The 19,313-nt window shown below is 40.6% G+C and overlaps 1 protein-coding gene across 3 annotated transcripts in view; it reads right to left on the bottom strand.

The window, feature by feature from the left end:
- The window catches only part of dlg1b (discs large MAGUK scaffold protein 1b), a 428,423-nt gene that overhangs the window by 112,670 nt on the left and 296,440 nt on the right, over window positions 1-19,313 (bottom strand). For all 3 annotated transcript variants that reach the window (XM_060834674.1, XM_060834676.1, XM_060834675.1), the window contains exons 10-11: window positions 14,958-15,094; window positions 9,364-9,508 (exon numbers count right to left, since the gene is read on the bottom strand). In XM_060834674.1, coding sequence (XP_060690657.1) covers window positions 9,364-9,508; window positions 14,958-15,094 — 282 coding nt within the window. The remainder of the gene's footprint in view (window positions 1-9,363; window positions 9,509-14,957; window positions 15,095-19,313) is intronic.

The following is a 19,313-nucleotide window of genomic DNA, read 5'->3' as shown; positions in this document are numbered from 1 at the left end:
GGCTTTGGTGCTCACTTCCTACCATCAGTGCCAGGCTGAGTGCTGACAAATGCTCACATTCATTGGGTACATGTGATATCTGTAATCACATCACAGAATACAAACACAGCTAACTGAGCTTTTCAGTGAAACAGTCTCTGTCCATCAACTCTTCCTCTAAAGTGCTTAAAGATAGGGCATGAAATAATAAAGATCACAATTCATCAGAATGGTTAAGACAATAAGAATAGAAAGATCAACCGTAAATACAAGACCCTTATTTAAGACCTGCAAAACAAACCTCCTTTCTGTCTCCTACTTGTTGAATCAGGTGTTAACTGAGATAATATTCACTGCAGTATTCAATGTTGACAAAGGGCAGAATGTGTTTTTTGAAACCAACTACTTGCACATGTAGTCAAAGACTTCAGAATGTTTCAGTCTAGGCACTGATCATCTATGCAGCTAGTAATTTGAACTGCTTGTGGGATCATCCTGCCTACTGTAAATATAGCATAGCAAGTGGCAACTTTTGACATATGAAAGCAGAGAAGGAAACAATTTTGTAAAATTGTGCTCCCCACCTCCATCAATATTACAACCCTTGATTAAAAGGTTAGGTGAATTGGCCATACTAAATTGCTGCTGCTGCCAGGGACGTGCAAGCTAGGTGGTTTATCCATGGGAAATGCCATGTTATAGGGATAGTGTGGGGAGTCTGGGCAGGATACTCTTCAGAGGGTTAGTGTGGCCTCGATTGGTCAAATGGCCTGTTTCCATGCTGTAGGGAATTCTATGATTCTAAATGACAATGGTTACAGCTAGTTGAAATGAAATATTCTTATGGTTTCTCAAGGTTTTCAATTTTATTTGCTTTGGTTAAGTTTATTTAATGTATTATTTCTTCATAAATATTAGTTGTCATGATGTTATGAACTTCTCGTGCATAATCTTGAATTTCACTGCACATACATCTCTAAAGAATATTTGAATTTTACACAGAATTGCTAATTACCTCAAAGTATCCATGCCAGCTCACTGAAGGAACTGCTCAAGTATCATCGCTTACAGCCCATGTACCCTTTAACAATTTTCTTCATGAAGTATTTATCCATGTCCCTTTTTAAAAACTAGCATGCATTCTGCATCCACTGGTGCTTCTCCATGAACATTGCCTAAAAAAACCTGCGAGGACTTCTTTCATTCCTTTAGCTTATGACAAAGAAGGAATCATATGTAAAGTATAGACAGGATAGATCGAGTGAATCCTTTGAAGAGTATAAAGGAAGCAGCAATATACTTAAGAGGGAAATCAGGAGGGCAAAAAGGGGATATGAGATAGCTTTGGCAAATAGAATTAAGGAGAATCCAAAGGGTTTTTACAAATACATTAAGGACAAAAAGGTATCTAGGGAGAGAATATGGCCCCTCAAAGATCAGCAAGGCAGCCTTTGTGTGGAGCCACAGAAAATGGGGAAGTTCCTAAATGAGTATTTTACATCAGTATTTACTGTGGAACAGGATATGGAAGATATAGACTGGAGAGAAATAGATGACGACATCTTGCAAAATGTCCCAATTACAGAGAAGGAAGTGCTGGATGCCTTGAAACGGATAAAGGTGGATAAATCCCTAGGACCTGATCAGGTGTACCCGAAAACTCTGTGGGAAGCTAGGGAAGTGATTGCTGGGCCTCTTGCTGAGATATTTGTATCATTGATAGTCACAGGTAAGGTGCCGGAAGACTGGAGGTTGGCTAACGTGGTGCCACTGTTTAAGAAGGGCGGTAAAGACAAGCCAGGGAACTATAGACTGGTGAGCCTGACTTCGGTGATGGGCAAGTTGTTGGATGGAATCCTGAGGGACAGGATGTACATGTATTTGGAAAGGCAAGGACTAATGAGGGATAATCAACATGGCTTTGTGCGTGGGAACTCATGTCTCACAAACATGATTGAGCTTTTTGAAGAGGTAACAAAGAGGAATGATGAGGGCAGAGCGGTAGATGTGATCTATATGGACTTCAGTAAGGCGTTCAACAAGGTTCCCCAAGGGAGACTGATTAGCAAGCTTAAATCTCATGGAATACAGGGAGAACTAGCCATTTGGATACAGAACTGGCTCAAAGGTAGAAGACAGAGGGTGGTGGTGGTGGGTTGTTTTTCAGACTGGAGGCCCGTGACCAGTGGAGTGCCACAAGGATCGGTGCTGGGTGCTCTACTTTTTTTTCATTTACATAAATGATTTGGATGCGAACATAAGAACTACAGTTAGTAAGTTTGCAGATGACACCAAAATTGGAAGTGTAGTGGACAGCGAAGAAGATTACCTCAGACTTTGACCAGATTGGCCAATAGGCTGAGAAGTGGCAGATGGAGTTTAATTCAGATAAATGCGAGGTGCTGCATTTTGGGAAAGCAAATCACACAGGACTTATACGCTTAATGGTAAGGTCCTAGGGAGTATTGCTGAACAAAGAGATCTTGGAGTGCAGGTTCATAGCTCCTTGAAAGTGGAGTCGCAGGTAGATAGGATAGTGAAGGCGGCATTTGGTATCTTTCTTTTATTGGTCAAAGTATTGAGTACAGGAGTTGGGAGATCATGTTGCAATTCTGGTCTCCTTCCTATCTGAAAGATGTTGTGAAACTTGAAAGGGTTCAGAAAAGATTTACAAGGATGTTGCCAAGGTTGGAGAATGAGAGCTATAGGGAGAGGCTGAACAGGCTGGGGATGTTTTCCCTGCAGCGTCGGAGGCTGAGGGGTGACCTTATAGAGGTTTACAAAATTATGAGGGGCATGGATAAGGTAAATAGGCAGCCTTTTCCCTGGGGTCAGGGAGTCCAGAACTAGAGGGCATAGATTTAGGGTGAGAGGGGAAAAGATATAAAAGAGACCTAAGGGGCAACTTGTTCACGCAGAGGGTGGTACGTGAATGGAATGAGCTGCCAGAGGAAGTGGTGGAAGCTGGTACAATTGCAATATTTAAGAGGCATTTGGATGGGTATATGAAGAGGAAGAGTTTGGAGGGATATGGGCTGGGTGACGGTAGGTGGGACTAGATTGGGTTGGGATATCTGATCGGCATGGACGGGTTGGACTGAAGGGTCTGTTTCCATGCTGTACATCTCTATGACTCTATGACAAGACTGCTTGTATTATATCTAGTATTGATTGAGAAGAAAATTCCTCTGATAGCATATTAAGCCATTATCTTCTATCTCTGTCATTAATATCACCGATCCCATTCCTTTCGCTCACAACTGTTGGCAGAACCAGAGTGAACAAGTATCTGCAACCTTAGTGCCAACCTGATCTCAAGATGAACATTCAAACATTTTTGCATCACTACCAAGACTGCCTATTTTTACCAGTTTTTCATGATCTCAGTTCATCTGACGTTCTCATACTCAAGTCTCCCATAGGTGTCACACATTTAATTACTTAATTCTGTTCTCTGTAAACTTTATATATAGGATTTGGGTGTAAAAGATTATATATTTCATTGTATTTACAATGCTTTCTTTATTAAGAGAGCATTTACATTTATGAAAAGCACCACCATAAAATCTGTAACATAATATAGATTGTACATAAATATAGTTATTAAACTGAACTGACTCTTCTGATTCTACAGTTTGTGACAAAAGTCAGCATTCACAACTCAAAGCTATGTTTTATTAACAGATGTGTGAAGTGTTATATACTCTTTGAAAACAGCCATCACTCGTTATCATTCCTGAGGATAGGTTAATGCTAGTTCCTGTCTTTTTGGAGTTTTACTAAAATTAGTCAATTCAACTGAAGAAAAAAAGCAGAATCAAGACATTTTAACTGACCTTTAGTTTGAAGATTAAAAACCTTACCGCTCTAAATGATGCAACATTGTAGTGATTTTATTCTTCCCAAAGTTAGTGTGTTAAATAAATCTCTAATACAACAGTCTTGGTCTGTGGAGAAGCCTTTTTAACCATTTCATCAAGCATTGATAATGGCGGTTGGTAGGAGCATCCATACAAACACAATCAATAGGGTTCAAAATTCATTGTTGTGCCCTCTCAACTGCTCTCAGTTTGACAAAAGCAGCAACAGATCAATAAAGTCCATTTGCAGCAAAGAGAGATATGGAAGAGCAAGCCCCGCATGTGAATTGGGCTGCGACAGAGAAATGACTGCCTTGCATTTCAAAACCATGCCAGACAATTTTCATAGTTTATTATAGAATCCTCGCACATTTTTAAAATCCACATCGTAAGATGTGAAGTTAATATCTCAGTAAGAAATTTAGTCACTTAACTCGTTTTCACTGTCTGAATTTTCATCTATAGCTGTCTAAACATTGGAACAAAATCCAAGATATAGAGTTGATATGTTTAATCACTTTCCTTGAATCAAATGAATATCATGGTGGTTGTCCTTAAAACATTAAAATAGCAACTTGTATGATTAACTCCGTACTTCCCCAGATAAGTCACTCATTCCAAGCATGGCATTGGCAGACATCTTGGTTACTTCCTTTACTGGACTGTGGCTTTAAAAAAATGTGTTTTGTCTTGATTTGTTTTTGAGAGACTGAGGGACAGGAGACGATCAGTCTGTGAGACGGTAAACAACCTGAGAGACCTTGGGTACTTCTAGTCCCACCTACCAGCACCTGGCTCATATCCCTCCAAACCCTTCCTATTCATAAACCCATCCAAATGCCTTTTAAATGTTGCAGTTATACTAGCCTCCACCACTTCCTCTGGTAGTTCATTCCATACATGTACCACCCTCTGAGTGAAAACATTGCCCCTTAAGTCTCTTATGTATCTTTCCCCCCTCACCCTAAACCCATGCCCTCTGGTTCTGGACTCCCTGACCCCAGGGAAAACACCTTGTCTATTTATCCTATCCATGCCCCTTGTGATTTTATAAGCCTCTATAAGGTCACCCCCCTCAGCCTTCGATGCTCCAAGGAAAACAGCCTTGGCCTATTCAACCTCTCCCTATAGTTCAAATCCTCCAACCCTGGCAACATTCTTGTAATCTTTTCTGAACCCTTTCAAGTTTCACAACATTTTTTTCTGATAGGAAGGAGACCAGAATTACACGCAATATTCCAACAGTGGCCTAACCAATGTCCTGTACAGCCGCAACATGACCTCCCAATTCCTATACTCAATACTCTGACCAATAAAGGAAAGCATACCAAATGTCTATTTCACTATCCTATCTACCTGTGACTCTACTTTCAAGGGGCTATGAACCTGCACTCCAAGGTCTCTTTGTTCAGCAACACTCCCTAGGACCTTACCATTAAGTATATAAGTCCTACTGTGATTTGCTTTCCCAAAATGCAGCATCTCCCATTTATCTGAATTAAACTCCATCTGCCACTTCTCAGCCTATTGGCCAATCTGGTCAAAGTCTGAGGTAATCTTCTTCGCTGTCCACTACATTTCCAACTTTAGTGTCATCTACAAACTTACTAACTATAGTTCTTATGCTCGCATCCAAATCATTTATGTAAATGAAAAAGAAGTAGAGGACCTAGCACCGATCCTTGTGGCACTCCACTGGTCACATGCCTCCAGTCTGAATAACAACCCTCCACCCCCACCCTGTGTCTTCTACCTTTGAGACAGTTCTATATCCAACCAGCGAGTTCTTCCTATATTCCATGAGATCTAACCTTGCTCACCCTTCTCCCGTGGGGAACCTTAGAGAACTGCAAGTTTTCTGAGACAGTCTGTTTTCTAAATTTGCGTTTTGCCAAAGGTGTGTTACTATCATGGAACAGTTACAGTTTAATCGTAAAATAATATTATTCCGTTAACTTTTCCAACAGTGTTAAGTTTTTGCATGTTCCTCTTTCTTTTCTTGTATTTTAATTATAGTGATCAAGTAAATTGCGTTTTGCTTAACGTTAAGTAGTTTGGCCAACATAGACCTCACATTTATCTTTTAAAAAAAATTAGGGTCGTGGCTACCTTAAATATATTTTATGGGGGTCTGCTCTAGTCCAGAAGAAGGGAATGGAGTCAAAAAGCAAAAGAAGACTAGAGAAACTGGGAAATTATCAAACTTGTGCATTGTGGAAAATGGTATTTGGTCAAATTCAGGGATAGGCATTATCTAGCCCTCTATATCAGAAATAAGATACATGACAGCAGTGTAAAACAAACAATGTAAAACAGAGTGACAGTAAGGTTGGTGATTGTAGCTTCTCAAATCAGTAGTTGACATTTCTAGAACATTCTACATGCTACCAGCTTAACTCCATCCCCAGAAATAAATTTCACACTTTCAAAGCTGACCAGCTCTTTAGAAACAGAAAATTTTGTCATTAAAAAAAAATTCAACACCATAAAATGCCTTCATCAACAGAATGTCATTGATTTCAGGGTCATGTATGATTTTGTTTCGAATTATACGGAGTTAGCAACTTTGTCTGGCCGAAATCAGCATTTTGAATTTGATCATGTTCGCTAATTGTTTCTTCAATAACATTGAAATATTATATTCTCATCTGGCTGACTTAATTAAGCACACACGTATGATCCAGATTTCCTGATGGCCAGATAACCCTCATTCCATAAGCTCATAAGCTGTATAAGCAGTGGGTCAATGAGATCACTGCTGATTTGATCACCCTCAACTCCACTTCCTGCCGTGTCTCCATAACACTCAATTTCCTAGCTGATTAAAAAAACAGTCCATGAACATATTGAATGAGCCAATCTCTACAATCCTCTGGTCAACAATTCCACAGATTCACACCCGCAAGGGAAGAAATTCTTCCTCATGTGTTTAAATAGGCGAACCCCTTATTCTGAAATTATGCCTATTGGATCTAGACTCTCAAGAGTAAACAAGCCCTTAGAATCTACTCTGTCAAGCCCTCAAAAGAATTTTATCTCACAATAATGTCTTCTCTCATTCTACCAAACTCCAATAAGCAGTCTTAACTTATTCAACTTCTCTTTTTTAAACAATACCACCATAACCAGCAATCTGGTGAGGTTCCTCTGCACTACTTTCAGTGCCAGTATATATTTCCTTAGATAATGGGACCAAAGCTGTTCACAGAATTGTGGTCATCAAACCTGTGTATTTTTTTTCTAAACCATTATTCAAGTGAGTAGCCCTCGAGATGCCTTGCTGGAATGAGGCAGGCTAGCTTCATGCTTTGAAGATCCTTGCTTCAATGAAAGACAGACATTTTGATAAGGCTACATTGCTGTCAAGGCTACCACTGGGTGGCGCTGCACATGCAGATGTGCACAAACAGCTGCAGTGTTACAGAATGGAATGGTAGCTGTCTGGAACGAACATGGCACTGCCCATATAATCCCAGTGCAAAGATGAGTCAAGCTAGAATGTCAGCTCATGGAAAAGCAAGGAAAAATTTACCTCCTGCATCGATAATTAAAAACATTTGAAAATGATGACACAGTTCAGGTATTTAGCTGTTTGGAGGTGCTGGCGCTGAACTGGGGTGAACAAAGTTAAAAATCACACATCACCAGGTTATAGTCCAATACGTTTATTTGGAAGCACTAGCTTTTGAAGTGCTGCTTCTTCAACAGGTGGTTTTGAAACGGGACCATAAGACACAGAATAGATAGCAAAAGAGTAATGATGCAATGATACATTGAACAAACCTGGTGATGTGTACTCTAAATAGTGCCGTAAACTCTTAATAACATCTTCAGGCCAAAAAGACATGGGGCATGGAGTTTCACTTTGGCAGGAAGTGAAGCCTGTGGTTGGTAAGAAGAGCAGCTACAATCCATGGAAAGAATTGGTTGGGCCAAATCTGCTCACAGCCCCATGACTTCATACTGCTGCTATAGATGGCAGTGTCAATTAAATGCTATAAAGGAAATACAAACAGAGCTGCTACCTACATAGGTATCAAAGCATAATTTTTGCTGATGTCACCGGCACCATCTGTGCATACCTGGGTAGGAGTCACCTTTGCCAGCCATCTTATATTCTGCTTTGAAAATCCATACTTGTATCAAGGGAAAACATATACACAGAACAGAACATTTCTGAACCAAGGTTCCAGAATAAAAATAAAATGCTCGTGTTGGAAACTTTCAATTCCACAACTGAACATCATTGCAGTCATGAGCCCAAGACAAAAAAAAAGTCACGCTTCTTGAAATCGGATTATCTTTATGCAGGGGAGCCTCAATTATCTGAATGTGATGGGCAGGCACTATTTTGGTCGAATAATCGATTATTCGGTTAATCGACTAAATGCCTTTACTCTGGGACTCGGAGTTTTAAAAGTCTGCTCCCCGTTGAGGAGACTGCAGCAGCACACAGCCCGGGAAGCCCTGCCCCCAACACCGCTGCCAGAACCCCTGTCCAACCCTGCCCCGCCGACACTGTCCGATACCACCCCCGACACGCCTCCCATCCCCGTACACCCCCACCCCCTTTTCGGGGTAGCTGGACTGAACACCAACATCAAGACTGCTGCAGTTGCCTTTGTGGGGTAAGTCTCCAAACTGTGCGCGCATGCACGCGCACACACACACAAACTTGACAGGTTCCACCTTTGCCCTGTACAAGACAATGTTGGACAGATTATCTGGGGAAGGGGGTTGAGGGTACACCCCTCCATGGAACTCCAGGGAAAGTGTGGGGGGAGTGAGAGAGAGAGGGCGGGCGATCAGTCATTTGGAGACAGTGCTTGCTTAATCTCTGTAAGTAAAAGATGTGATCACTGTTGGAAACATGGCGTTGATGTAATGTTTCCATCGGGACCTCAAGATCTCTTCCGGATAATCAGATTTTCAGATAATTGGTATTTGGATAGAGGCTCCTATGTAATTGATGGGATAGCAATATTGCTTCTAATGGAACAAATACTGACCATTAGCCCAAAAACTGAAGATTAAGTGCAGCATGAGACGAGAGAAGGTTATATACAGATCGTTATGCTATAATGCGTGTTTTGTTAACATGAATTCGCTGTCATGCGATTGGTGAATTTGGGACACTGTTTCTAAAGCATCTTGGCTGTAACACGATTATATTGTCAACACTGAGCTGTGTTTCTAAAGTACCATTTTTCTATATCGCAGGGTTGCACAAGAATGCAACCATTGCATAATAGAAGAACTGACTGTAACCCTTATGATTGCAATGAGTGTAGATTTTAGAGAAGGCATCTTTTTGATTTGCCCTTTCAATCACTGAGCACTCCCATCTCAAAGGGAGGGAAAACCAATGAGTAACAAGTGCAAAGGCTCAAAACAACCAACGAGTTCTGGACATTCTACTTTACAATTAACTGTTGATAATAGATACTGACTAAGTAGCTATAAACACAAAAACACACTACCTTCAAGAGTAAATGTACTGTCAATGAGACAGTTCAAGACTTACAATTGGTGATGTCTGGAGGCGCATATCCATCATTCATATACATGCTGGTAGGCTTTGCAACTTTCAAATATACTACTTCAGTTGTGTTTTTCAAAGCAGTAACAGCATCTTCATGCGTAACTTCATCGAGACTGGTTGTGTTAACCTGAAAAACACAAATAATATTTCTGATTTGTTCTTGGAATGCAAGCATTGCTTTGGCAGGCTGCAATTCCTGCCCATTCCTTAACACACCGTTCAAATCCTAGAACCTTCGCTGCCATTAAATAGAAATGTAGCTGATGAGATTGTGCCACAACTCTACTTTTTTTCTATTCCTATAACCTTTGACACCTTGTTAATCAAAAAAATTATCTAATTCAACTTTAAAAATACATTAAAACTAAAAAAACTTAAATGAAAACCCTAAAACATTAAACCTCCTTCAAAGAAAAATCTCAAAAATAAAATTAAAATGTTCCTTAGGGAAGAGAATTCCACAGACTACCCCTGCATTAATTGAATTATTTTTAATCTGTGTCCCGATTCCAAGTCTCTCCCATAAGGAGAGCCATCCATTCTGACAAGTACCTTTCAGGATATTATACATTTTAATTAGATCACCTCTTATTCTTCAAAACACCTATGGATGCAGACTTAAGTGGTCTAGCTTTTCCTCATAGGATAACCCCTTCATTCAAGTAATCAGTGAAGTGAACCTTCTCTGAACTGCTTCTAATGCAATTGCGTGCCTACTAAAGTAATTATCTTTAGAGAAATCACTAAGTCCTTGCGATTAAAACGCAGCCACACTAAAATAATGAATACATAATCTGGAAATTCAGAGGTGGATACTTAATGTGACTCAGGAGATCATAGTGATTATTGTTCAATGACATTTGCCAAAGAAATTAAAGTTAGCTAACGAGTAATTAATAGCATACTTGATTTTAATGCAAAACAAATCCTTGCCAACTCTTCGAAGAACAGAATTTGAAACATCTGAATACTCAACCACAAATAAAACCAAAGTGTAAATAAGAGGCATCATTTGCGAGACCATTGACTGTAACTTATGGCCTTGTCCTGTCCTCTGTCCCTGTTCAAATTAATAGAAATTAATAACTACTCCTTTAGTGTATGGCCAAGCAATCCATAACCACCACACAAACAAAAACTACTTTCCAAGTCACCCTACTGAATTATTGGTCTGGATGGATACACCAATCCTCATTATTCACAGGGGATAGGGGCATGGACTTCTCATGAATAAAAGAAAATGCGAGCACTGTCTGCGTAGAGTTTGCACATTCTCCCAATGTCTGCGTGGGTTTCCTCAGGGTGCTCCAGTTTCCTCCCACAATCCAAAGATGTGCAGGTCAGGTGAATTGGCCATGCTAAACTGCCCATAGTGTTAGATGCATTAGTCAAAGGGAATTGGGGCTGGGTGGGTTACTCTTCGGAGGGTCGGTGTGGACTGGTTGGGCTGAAGAGGCTGTTTCTTCATTGTAGGGAATCTAATCTAATCTTAACTCTATCAACCACAAAGTACCATGTGATGAGGCCAGACAAGTCCACGAGAGAAGATAGATGGAGCCTGGAACCGACCTCACAAGTGTGTGGATTGCAAATCAGAGGATAACAAGGAGCGAGTGTACAGGTAATATTCAGTTTTGAAGTCACAAGCTAAGGACGATAAAAAGGTTAAACAAAGGGTAAGCAATCCACTGAGTTCAGGTTTTGGAAAGATTCTGGCTGAGAAACAAAAATGTCACTACAATCATTCTCCAGCAGCTTCATAATTGCTTTCAACCATGATTGGCAAATTTTCAGAAGTATAAAGAAAATTCTATTCTAAATTATGTCCTTTGAAAGATGTGATGCCAACATTTTGGAGATTGTGCTGTTCCAATTCTGCTGTTTCCAATAGGTCATTAATGATGTTATTTTTCAATTTACAGCCCAACAGACAGTGGAGTATTAATACAGTAGCAGAAATTATCAGAAGAAGTATCAGGTGAATCCAGTAAAATTCAGCTATTTTATTGGTTCAGGTCTTTTTTTTAAGCAAATTCATAGTTGGAAGCATTAGATACATGAGTCAGTTATACAATGAATATTAATTATTGGATTTTTCTGAAACAACATCACAACACACATGCATAACCTGAAGCTGTAAATCAAATGGTTAGAATCCTCATGAGTAAGATGTCTATACATCTCAAGAGAATAACTGGTTACCATAGTTTCCATCATTATATTGCAACACAAAGGACTGCAATATTATAAATCTCTAGGTAGCAATGACCAAATGAACATTTAAAGTCTGGTTGAAGATTTGTAGCTCGGGTGTCTGTTGTTGTGGTTCTGTTCGCCGAGCTGGAAGTTTCTGCTGCAAACGTTTCGTTCCCTGGCTAGGGAACATCATCAGTGCTATTGGAGCCTCCTGTGAAGCGCTGCTTTGATGTTTCTTCCGGTATTTATAGTGGTTTGTTCTTGCCGCTTCCGGGTGTCAGTTTCAGCTGTAGTAGTTTGTATGTGGGGTCCAGGTCGATGTGTCTGTTGATGGATGTTCTTGCCGCTTCCGGGTGTCAGTTTCAGCTGTAGTGGTTTGTATATGGGGTCCAGGTCCATGTGTCTGTTAATGGAGTTTGTAGATGAATGCCATGCCTCTAGGAATTCCCTGGCTGTTCTCTGTCTGGCTTGTCCTCTGATGGTGGTGTTTTCCCAGTCAAATTCATGTTCCTGGTTGTCTGAGTGTATGGCTACTAGGGATAGCTGGTCGTGTCGTTTTGTGGCTAGCTGATGTTCATGGATGCGGATTGTTAGCTGTCTTCCTGTTTGTCCTATATAGTGTTTTGTGCAGTCCTTGCATGGTATTTTGTAAACTACGTTAGTTTGGCTCGTGCTGGCTATTGGGTCCTTTGTTCTAGTGAGTTGTTGTCTGAGTGTGGAAGTTGGCTTGTGTGCTGTTATGAGTCCTAAGGGTCGCAGTAGTCTGGCTGTCAGTTCTGAGACACTCCTGACGTATGGTAGTGTGGCTAGTCCTTTTGGTTGTGGCATGTCCTCGTTCCGTGGTCTCTCTCTTAGGCATCTGGTGATAAAGTTGCGTGGGTATCCGTTTTTGGCGAATACCTTGTATAGGTGTTCCTCTTCCTCTTTTCGCAGTTCTGGTCTACTGCAGTGTGTTGTGGCTCTTCTGAATAGTGTCCTGATGCAGCTTCGTGTGTGTGTGTCTTGGGGTGGTTACTTTCATAGTTTAGGACTTGGTCTGTGTGTGTTGGTTTCCTGTGTACCCTTGTGGTGAATTCTCCGTTGGGTGTTCTCTCTACTAACACGTTTAGGAATGGGAGTTGGCTATCCTTTTCCTCTTCTCTCGTGAATCGTATTCCTGTGAGTGTGGCGTTGATGATTCGGTGTGTTTTTTCTATTTCTGTGTTTTTGATGATTACAAAGGTGTCATCGACGTATCTGATCCAGAGTTTGGGTTGGATTTGTGGTAGGGCTGTATGTTCTAACCTTTGCATAACTGCCTCTGCTATGAGTCCCGAGATTGGTGATCCCATGGGTGTTCCGTTGATTTGTTCGTATATCTGATTGTTGAATGTAAAGTGTGTGGTGAGGCACAGGTCTAGTAGTTTAAGTATGCCGTCCTTGTTGATAGGAATCTACAAAAAAAACGGGCAGATAACCAAAGCGGACCAGCAAAGAATGAAACCTGAAAGCAACAACACCCCCAGATTCTACGGACTACCCAAAGTACACAAACCAGACATCCCACTCAGACCCATAGTATCACTACCAGGGACACCAGCATACAAACTGGCCAAAGAACTACAACAAAAACTGAAACACCTAGTCAGCGGATCCAAACACTCCATACAATCAACACAGGAATTCTTGGACATCATCAGGAATACACACATAGACAAAGAAGAAACCATGGTATCATTCGACGTGACGGCACTGTTCACATCGATTGACAAAACCCTAGCCAGAGAAACAATAGCCAACCTACTGGACATACATAACAGAACACAGGAGGCCAAACCTATCAACAAGGACGGCATACTTAAACTACTAGACCTGTGCCTCACCACACACTTTACATTCAACAATCAGATATACGAACAAATCAACAGAACACCCATGGGATCACCAATCTCGGGACTCATAGCAGAGGCAGTTATGCAAAGGTTAGAACATACAGCCCTACCACAAATCCAACCCAAACTCTGGATCAGATACGTCGATGACACCTTTGTAATCATCAAAAACACAGAAATAGAAAAAACACACCGAATCATCAACGCCACACTCACAGGAATACGATTCACGAGAGAAGAGGAAAAGGATAGCCAACTCCCATTCCTAGACATGTTAGTAGAGAGAACACCCAACGGAGAATTCACCACAAGGGTACTCAGGAAACCAACACACACAGACCAACTCCTAAACTATGAAAGTAACCACCCCAACACACACAAACGAAGCTGCATCAGGACACTATTCAAAAGAGCCACAACACACTGCAGTACACCAGAACTGCGAAAAGAGGAAGAGGAACACCTATACAAGGTATTCGCCAAAAACGGATACCCACGCAACTTTATCACCAGATGCCTAAGAGATAGACCACGGAACGAGGACATGCCACAACCAAAAGGACTAGCCAAACTACCATACGTCAGGAGCGTCTCAGAACTGACAGCCAGACTACTGCGACCCTTAGGACTCATAACAGCACACAAGCCAACTTCCACACTCAGACAACAACTCACTAGAACAAAGGACCCAATAGCCAGCACGAGCCAAACTAACGTAGTTTACAAAATACCATGCAAGGACTGCACAAAACACTATATAGGACAAACAAGAAGACAGCTAACAATCTGCATCCATGAACATCAGCTAGCCACAAAACGACACGACCAGCTATCCCTAGTAGCCATACACTCAGACAACCAGGAACATGAATTTGACTGGGAAAACACTACCATCATAGGACAAGCCAGACAGAGAACAGCCAGGGAATTCCTAGAGGCATGGCATTCATCCACAAACTCCATTAACAGACACATGGACCTGGACCCCATATACAAACCACTACAGCTGAAACTGACACCCGGAAGCGGCAAGAACATCCATCAACAGACACATCGACCTGGACCCCACATACAAACTACTACAGCTGAAACTGACACCCGGAAGCGGCAAGAACAAACCACTATAAATACCGGAAGAAACATTAAAGCAGCGCTTCACAGGAGGCTCCAGTAGCACTGATGATGTTCCCTAGCCAGGGAACGAAACGTTTGCAGCAAAAACTTCCAGCTCGGCGAACAGAACCACAACAAATGAACATTGCCCAATTCATTGTTCAATATGATACACTGATACCTTGCGTCAGTTGCATTTTGATTGTTCAACAATTAGAAGTCCTCCTTAAAAATAGTTGAAATAATTTCAATCACAATTTTCTAGTTTTCTGTCTACAAAACAAGGGGACAAGAGTATAATTCATAGACTATTTAAACTGAGCCCCATTCCATCACATTTTGCAACCAAGATTTGTTAATGTACCAGCAAGAGCATTAAAAATATTTGGAACTTACTGCCAGAATCTTGTCGCCTATCTGTAGCCGGCCATCTTTATGTGCCGCTCCTCCTTCAATAATTTTGGTTACGTAGATGCTGTTATCACCCGGAATGTGCTGGTTTCCGACACCTCCAGCTATACTGAACCCAAGACCTTTTTTTGGAGGAGAATACAAAAATGACATATTTAGAAAAACAGGGTACACGTGATATTTCAATATAAATAAAATATTTCGGAAGGAATTTTTGGAGGGGCGGGAATCTACTCCTCTTTCAGACACAGGGCGTGCAACAATGCACCATAAAATGATTCCTAATATGATCTTCATCCAATGATGTATTCCATCACTTTGTAGACATCTATCTACTTCTCTGCTTCAAATTTAAAATTTGCAGCACTAATTTCACATTCTAGGTTTCTGCTAAGAACAGAACATCTGATAGGACGCTCTTAGGGAACCACGTGTTGTTTGATGACGTATGATGGTTTTCCAAAATTCCAGACACACAAATCTGTAAGGCAGAAATAAAGTGGATGCGTAATTATAATAAAGTATAATAATATGATGTAATTTTAGAAATTAGGGAAAGTGATTGTGAAGTTAGACAAGTTAGCTTTGAAGGGGAGGAGATATCAGCACCTCCATCAGGCACAAAGTTGGATAAATCCCCACACTCAGATGAGAAGCATCCTAGGCTTGCTATTGGAGGCATTAGCATTAACATTAATTTTCAAATGGGCCAAACGCAGGCAAGTGGGATTAGTTTTTGCTTGGGAAACTTGGTCAGCATGGATGAGTTGAACCAAGGGGTCTATTTCCAAGCTGTATGACTCTACAACTCTATAAATATCCTCTGGACACAGGAGAAAGGCCATAGGATTGGAAGATGGCTAATGTGATGTCATTACTCAAGAAGTGTGTCAGTGACAAACCAGAGACCAACAGCCAGTGAATCTAATATCAGTTAGGGAAGGTTTTGGAAATTATTCTGAGGGACAGAATTTATTTCAACTTGGAGAGATAAGAATTAGTCAAAGATCATCATCAAGCTTTGTCAGGGAAATCATGTTGAACTAATTCAATGGAACTTTTTGAGGAGGCGATTTAGTATGTGAATAAGGGTCGTGCAGTGGATGTAGGTTACATGGATTTTGTCAAATTGTCACATGGAAAACTGGTCAAGGAGATAAAAGCCCTGGGGCAATTGGATCCAAAATTGACTTGATGGCAAGAGTCAGAGGGCGCTGGGTGAGGGTTGCTTTGTAACTGTAAACCTGTGTGAAGTGGCAAATCTCAGTTTGGTGCCATGCCTTTTGCTACTTCTAATGTACATTAATAACTCTGACACTAAAAACCTCTTACATTTATATTTTCACAGATAATACAAAAATTGATGGGGTAGTATATACTAAGGCGGAAAACTTCAGACTTCAGGAAGATATAGATAGGCTAGTTATATATATCGAACAGTGGCAAAAGGAGTTTAATCCTGAAAAGAGAGGGGTAATGTATTTTGAGAGGACTAACAAGGCAGCAAACGATGAATGGAAGGATCCTGGGGAGTACAGACGATCAGCAGAATGTACATGTGCATAGATCCTTGAAGGTGGATAGGGTGGCATATGAGATACTTAAATTTACTTGTCAAGGCACTGAATACAAGTGCTGGGAAGTTATGATAAAACTGTACAGGACATAGGTAGGTTTCTGGAACTCATTGCCTGAAAGGGTTGTAGAGACAAGAACCATTACAGCATTTAAGTGGTGTTTAAATGAACACTTGAAATGCCATATCATATAAGGCTTTGAGCAAAGTGCTGGGAAGTGGGATTAGAATAGATAGATGCTTGGTGACCAACACAGACATGATGAACCAAAAGACCCTCTTTTCCTGCTGTAAAACTTCATGACTATCCATGTCAAAATCAGTGGTTTCATTGGAAAAAACACTACAAAGAGCTTAAAAGGGGAACATGCTGTATTTTCGGCAGTCTGGTGCTGCCAAACAAGAAAATCACAGTCATAAATGAAATGTTATGATGATAAACAATTCAGCCAAAGTTATGCTGGGCAAAAATTCAGGATATCTGAAGTTGAAGTCCAAAGATAAAGGATTTAAATCCAAATATAATGGTCGTTCTTCGTTTCATGCAAATTGAGCAAATCCACATTACACATTTTAGTTCAAATTTGTGTCAAAACTCTAAGACTTGTAGATACACCTTCAATGATTAAATGAAAGCCACAAATCATTGCTCAATAAGTTGGCAAACTACAAGAAAGCTACAGCTATCTGACGCCAGTAACACATAAAACAAATGTGACCACAGCAAGGCCTCTACAACTAATTCTCAGACCAGGAACAAGTGTAACTGAAGGGGAATTATTCCAGAATATGAGAATATAGAAAGCACTGAACTAGAAAAAAAAAACTTTAATCCAACTTGCTGTCCTGAATTACAGTTCACAAGCACTGTATTCCTGAAAATCTGTCAAATTCTTCCTTAAATATCTGACACCATTTGCTTCCAATTGACAGTCAATTTCGCGCATTTACTGTGTTTCAAATATAACTGCTTTGTGCATATCTACTTCAGCATGCCATAAAAGGGAAATGTGTATCTAAATCTACAGTGGCACGCTCAGTTCTGTATGGGAAATGCAGGGGGAGGAAATTATAAAGGAGCAGACTACATTACAGCTTATGACATTCAATGCAATTTATTGCAATTTAAGGGTGAAGTTGTCCACTTCTGACGGAAAAGAAAAATCAAAATATGTTTCAAATAGTGAGATAATGATGCGGGGTGAATGCATGCGTGCATGGACACAATTCAGTAAAAGTTAGTGTACACATACATAAACATAGAAGCAAAGAATACTGGAACAGAAGTCATGGATGATCATCTAACTCAGAACCCTGTTCCTACTTTCTCCCTGTATCTTTCAATCCCTTTAGCCCTAAGAACTATATCTACAACTTCCTTGAAAGTCTTCAGTGTTTTAGTCTTAATCATTTTCCGTGACCGAAAATTCCACAGGTTCATTACTGTGTAAGACAAATTTGTTTTATTTGATCACAAAGTGAAGGCGTCACTAGCTAGACCAGCATTTAGTGCCCATTCCTAATTGCCCAGAGGGCAGTTAACAGTCAAACATATTGCTGTGGGTTTGGAGTCACATGTAGGCCAGAGCAGCCAAGGATGGCAGTTTCTTTCTCTAAAGGACATGAGTGAAACAGTCGAGTTTTCTGACAAACAACTGATCCATGATCTTCATTTGACTCTCAATTCCAGACATTTATTGAATTAAAGTTGCAACAGTTGCCACAGTGGGATTCTAACCCAGGTGCCAAGAACATGATCTTGATCTCTGAAGTAATTTTTGGTTTTGTCAGTGAACCTCAGGGAAGAGATCACTTCTGTAGTAGATTATACTAAAGGTGCAGCAGGATGATATCAGAGTTTTAATGATACCAATGTAGGAATAGGTTGCATGATCTAGAATTGTTTATACTTGAGTTATGAAGGTTGAGGGATGATCTAATTGAATTGTTTAAAATAACTAGCTTGACAGGTTAGGCAAGGGAAACTATTCTTTTGGTGGAAGCATCCAGGCCAAAAAAACATAGATTAGATTACTTAGTGTGGAAACAGGCCCTTCGGCCCAACAAGTCCACACTGACCAGCCAAAGCGCAATCCACCCAGACCCATTCTCCTACACTCATCCCTTCACCTAACACTATGGGCAATTTAGGAGAAAGTGAGGACTGCAGGTGCTGGAGATCAGAGCTGAAAATGTGTTGCTGGAAAAGCGCAGCAGGTCAGACAGCATCCAAGGAGCAGGAGAATCGATGTTTCGGATATGAGCCCTTCTTCAGGAATTAGCATGGCCAATTCACCCAACCTGCACATTTTTGGATTGTGGAAGGAAACCGGAGCACCCAGAGGTGCTGAAACAATTGAAATTGACAATACTTCAATCTACAGATTTTTGTTGGGCAAGGGCATCAAGGGATTATGGAACAAGAATATATAAATGGCCCATTTCAGCTATCAATCTAATAAACCTCCTCTGAACTATCTCCAATGCATTCGTATCTTTCTGTAAACAAGATGACCAAATCCGTACACGTTACTCAATATGAGATCTCATCAATGCCCTGCATAAGTGAAGCATAACCTACTTACTTTTATAACCAGGACCTTTTGTAATAAATAATAACATACAATTAACTGTCTTGGTTACCTGCTGTATTGGCATACTAGCCTTTTGTTGGTCATGCATCAGGATATCCAAATCTCTCTGCATCTCGGAATCAGACAGTTATGCTCCAGTCAAGTAATACTTTGCTTTTTAATTCATCCTCC

This window comes from Hemiscyllium ocellatum, chromosome 13 (assembly GCF_020745735.1).
Source record: "Hemiscyllium ocellatum isolate sHemOce1 chromosome 13, sHemOce1.pat.X.cur, whole genome shotgun sequence".
Classification (NCBI taxonomy): domain Eukaryota; kingdom Metazoa; phylum Chordata; class Chondrichthyes; order Orectolobiformes; family Hemiscylliidae; genus Hemiscyllium; species Hemiscyllium ocellatum.
This window is presented reverse-complemented; position numbering and strand designations above follow the sequence as displayed.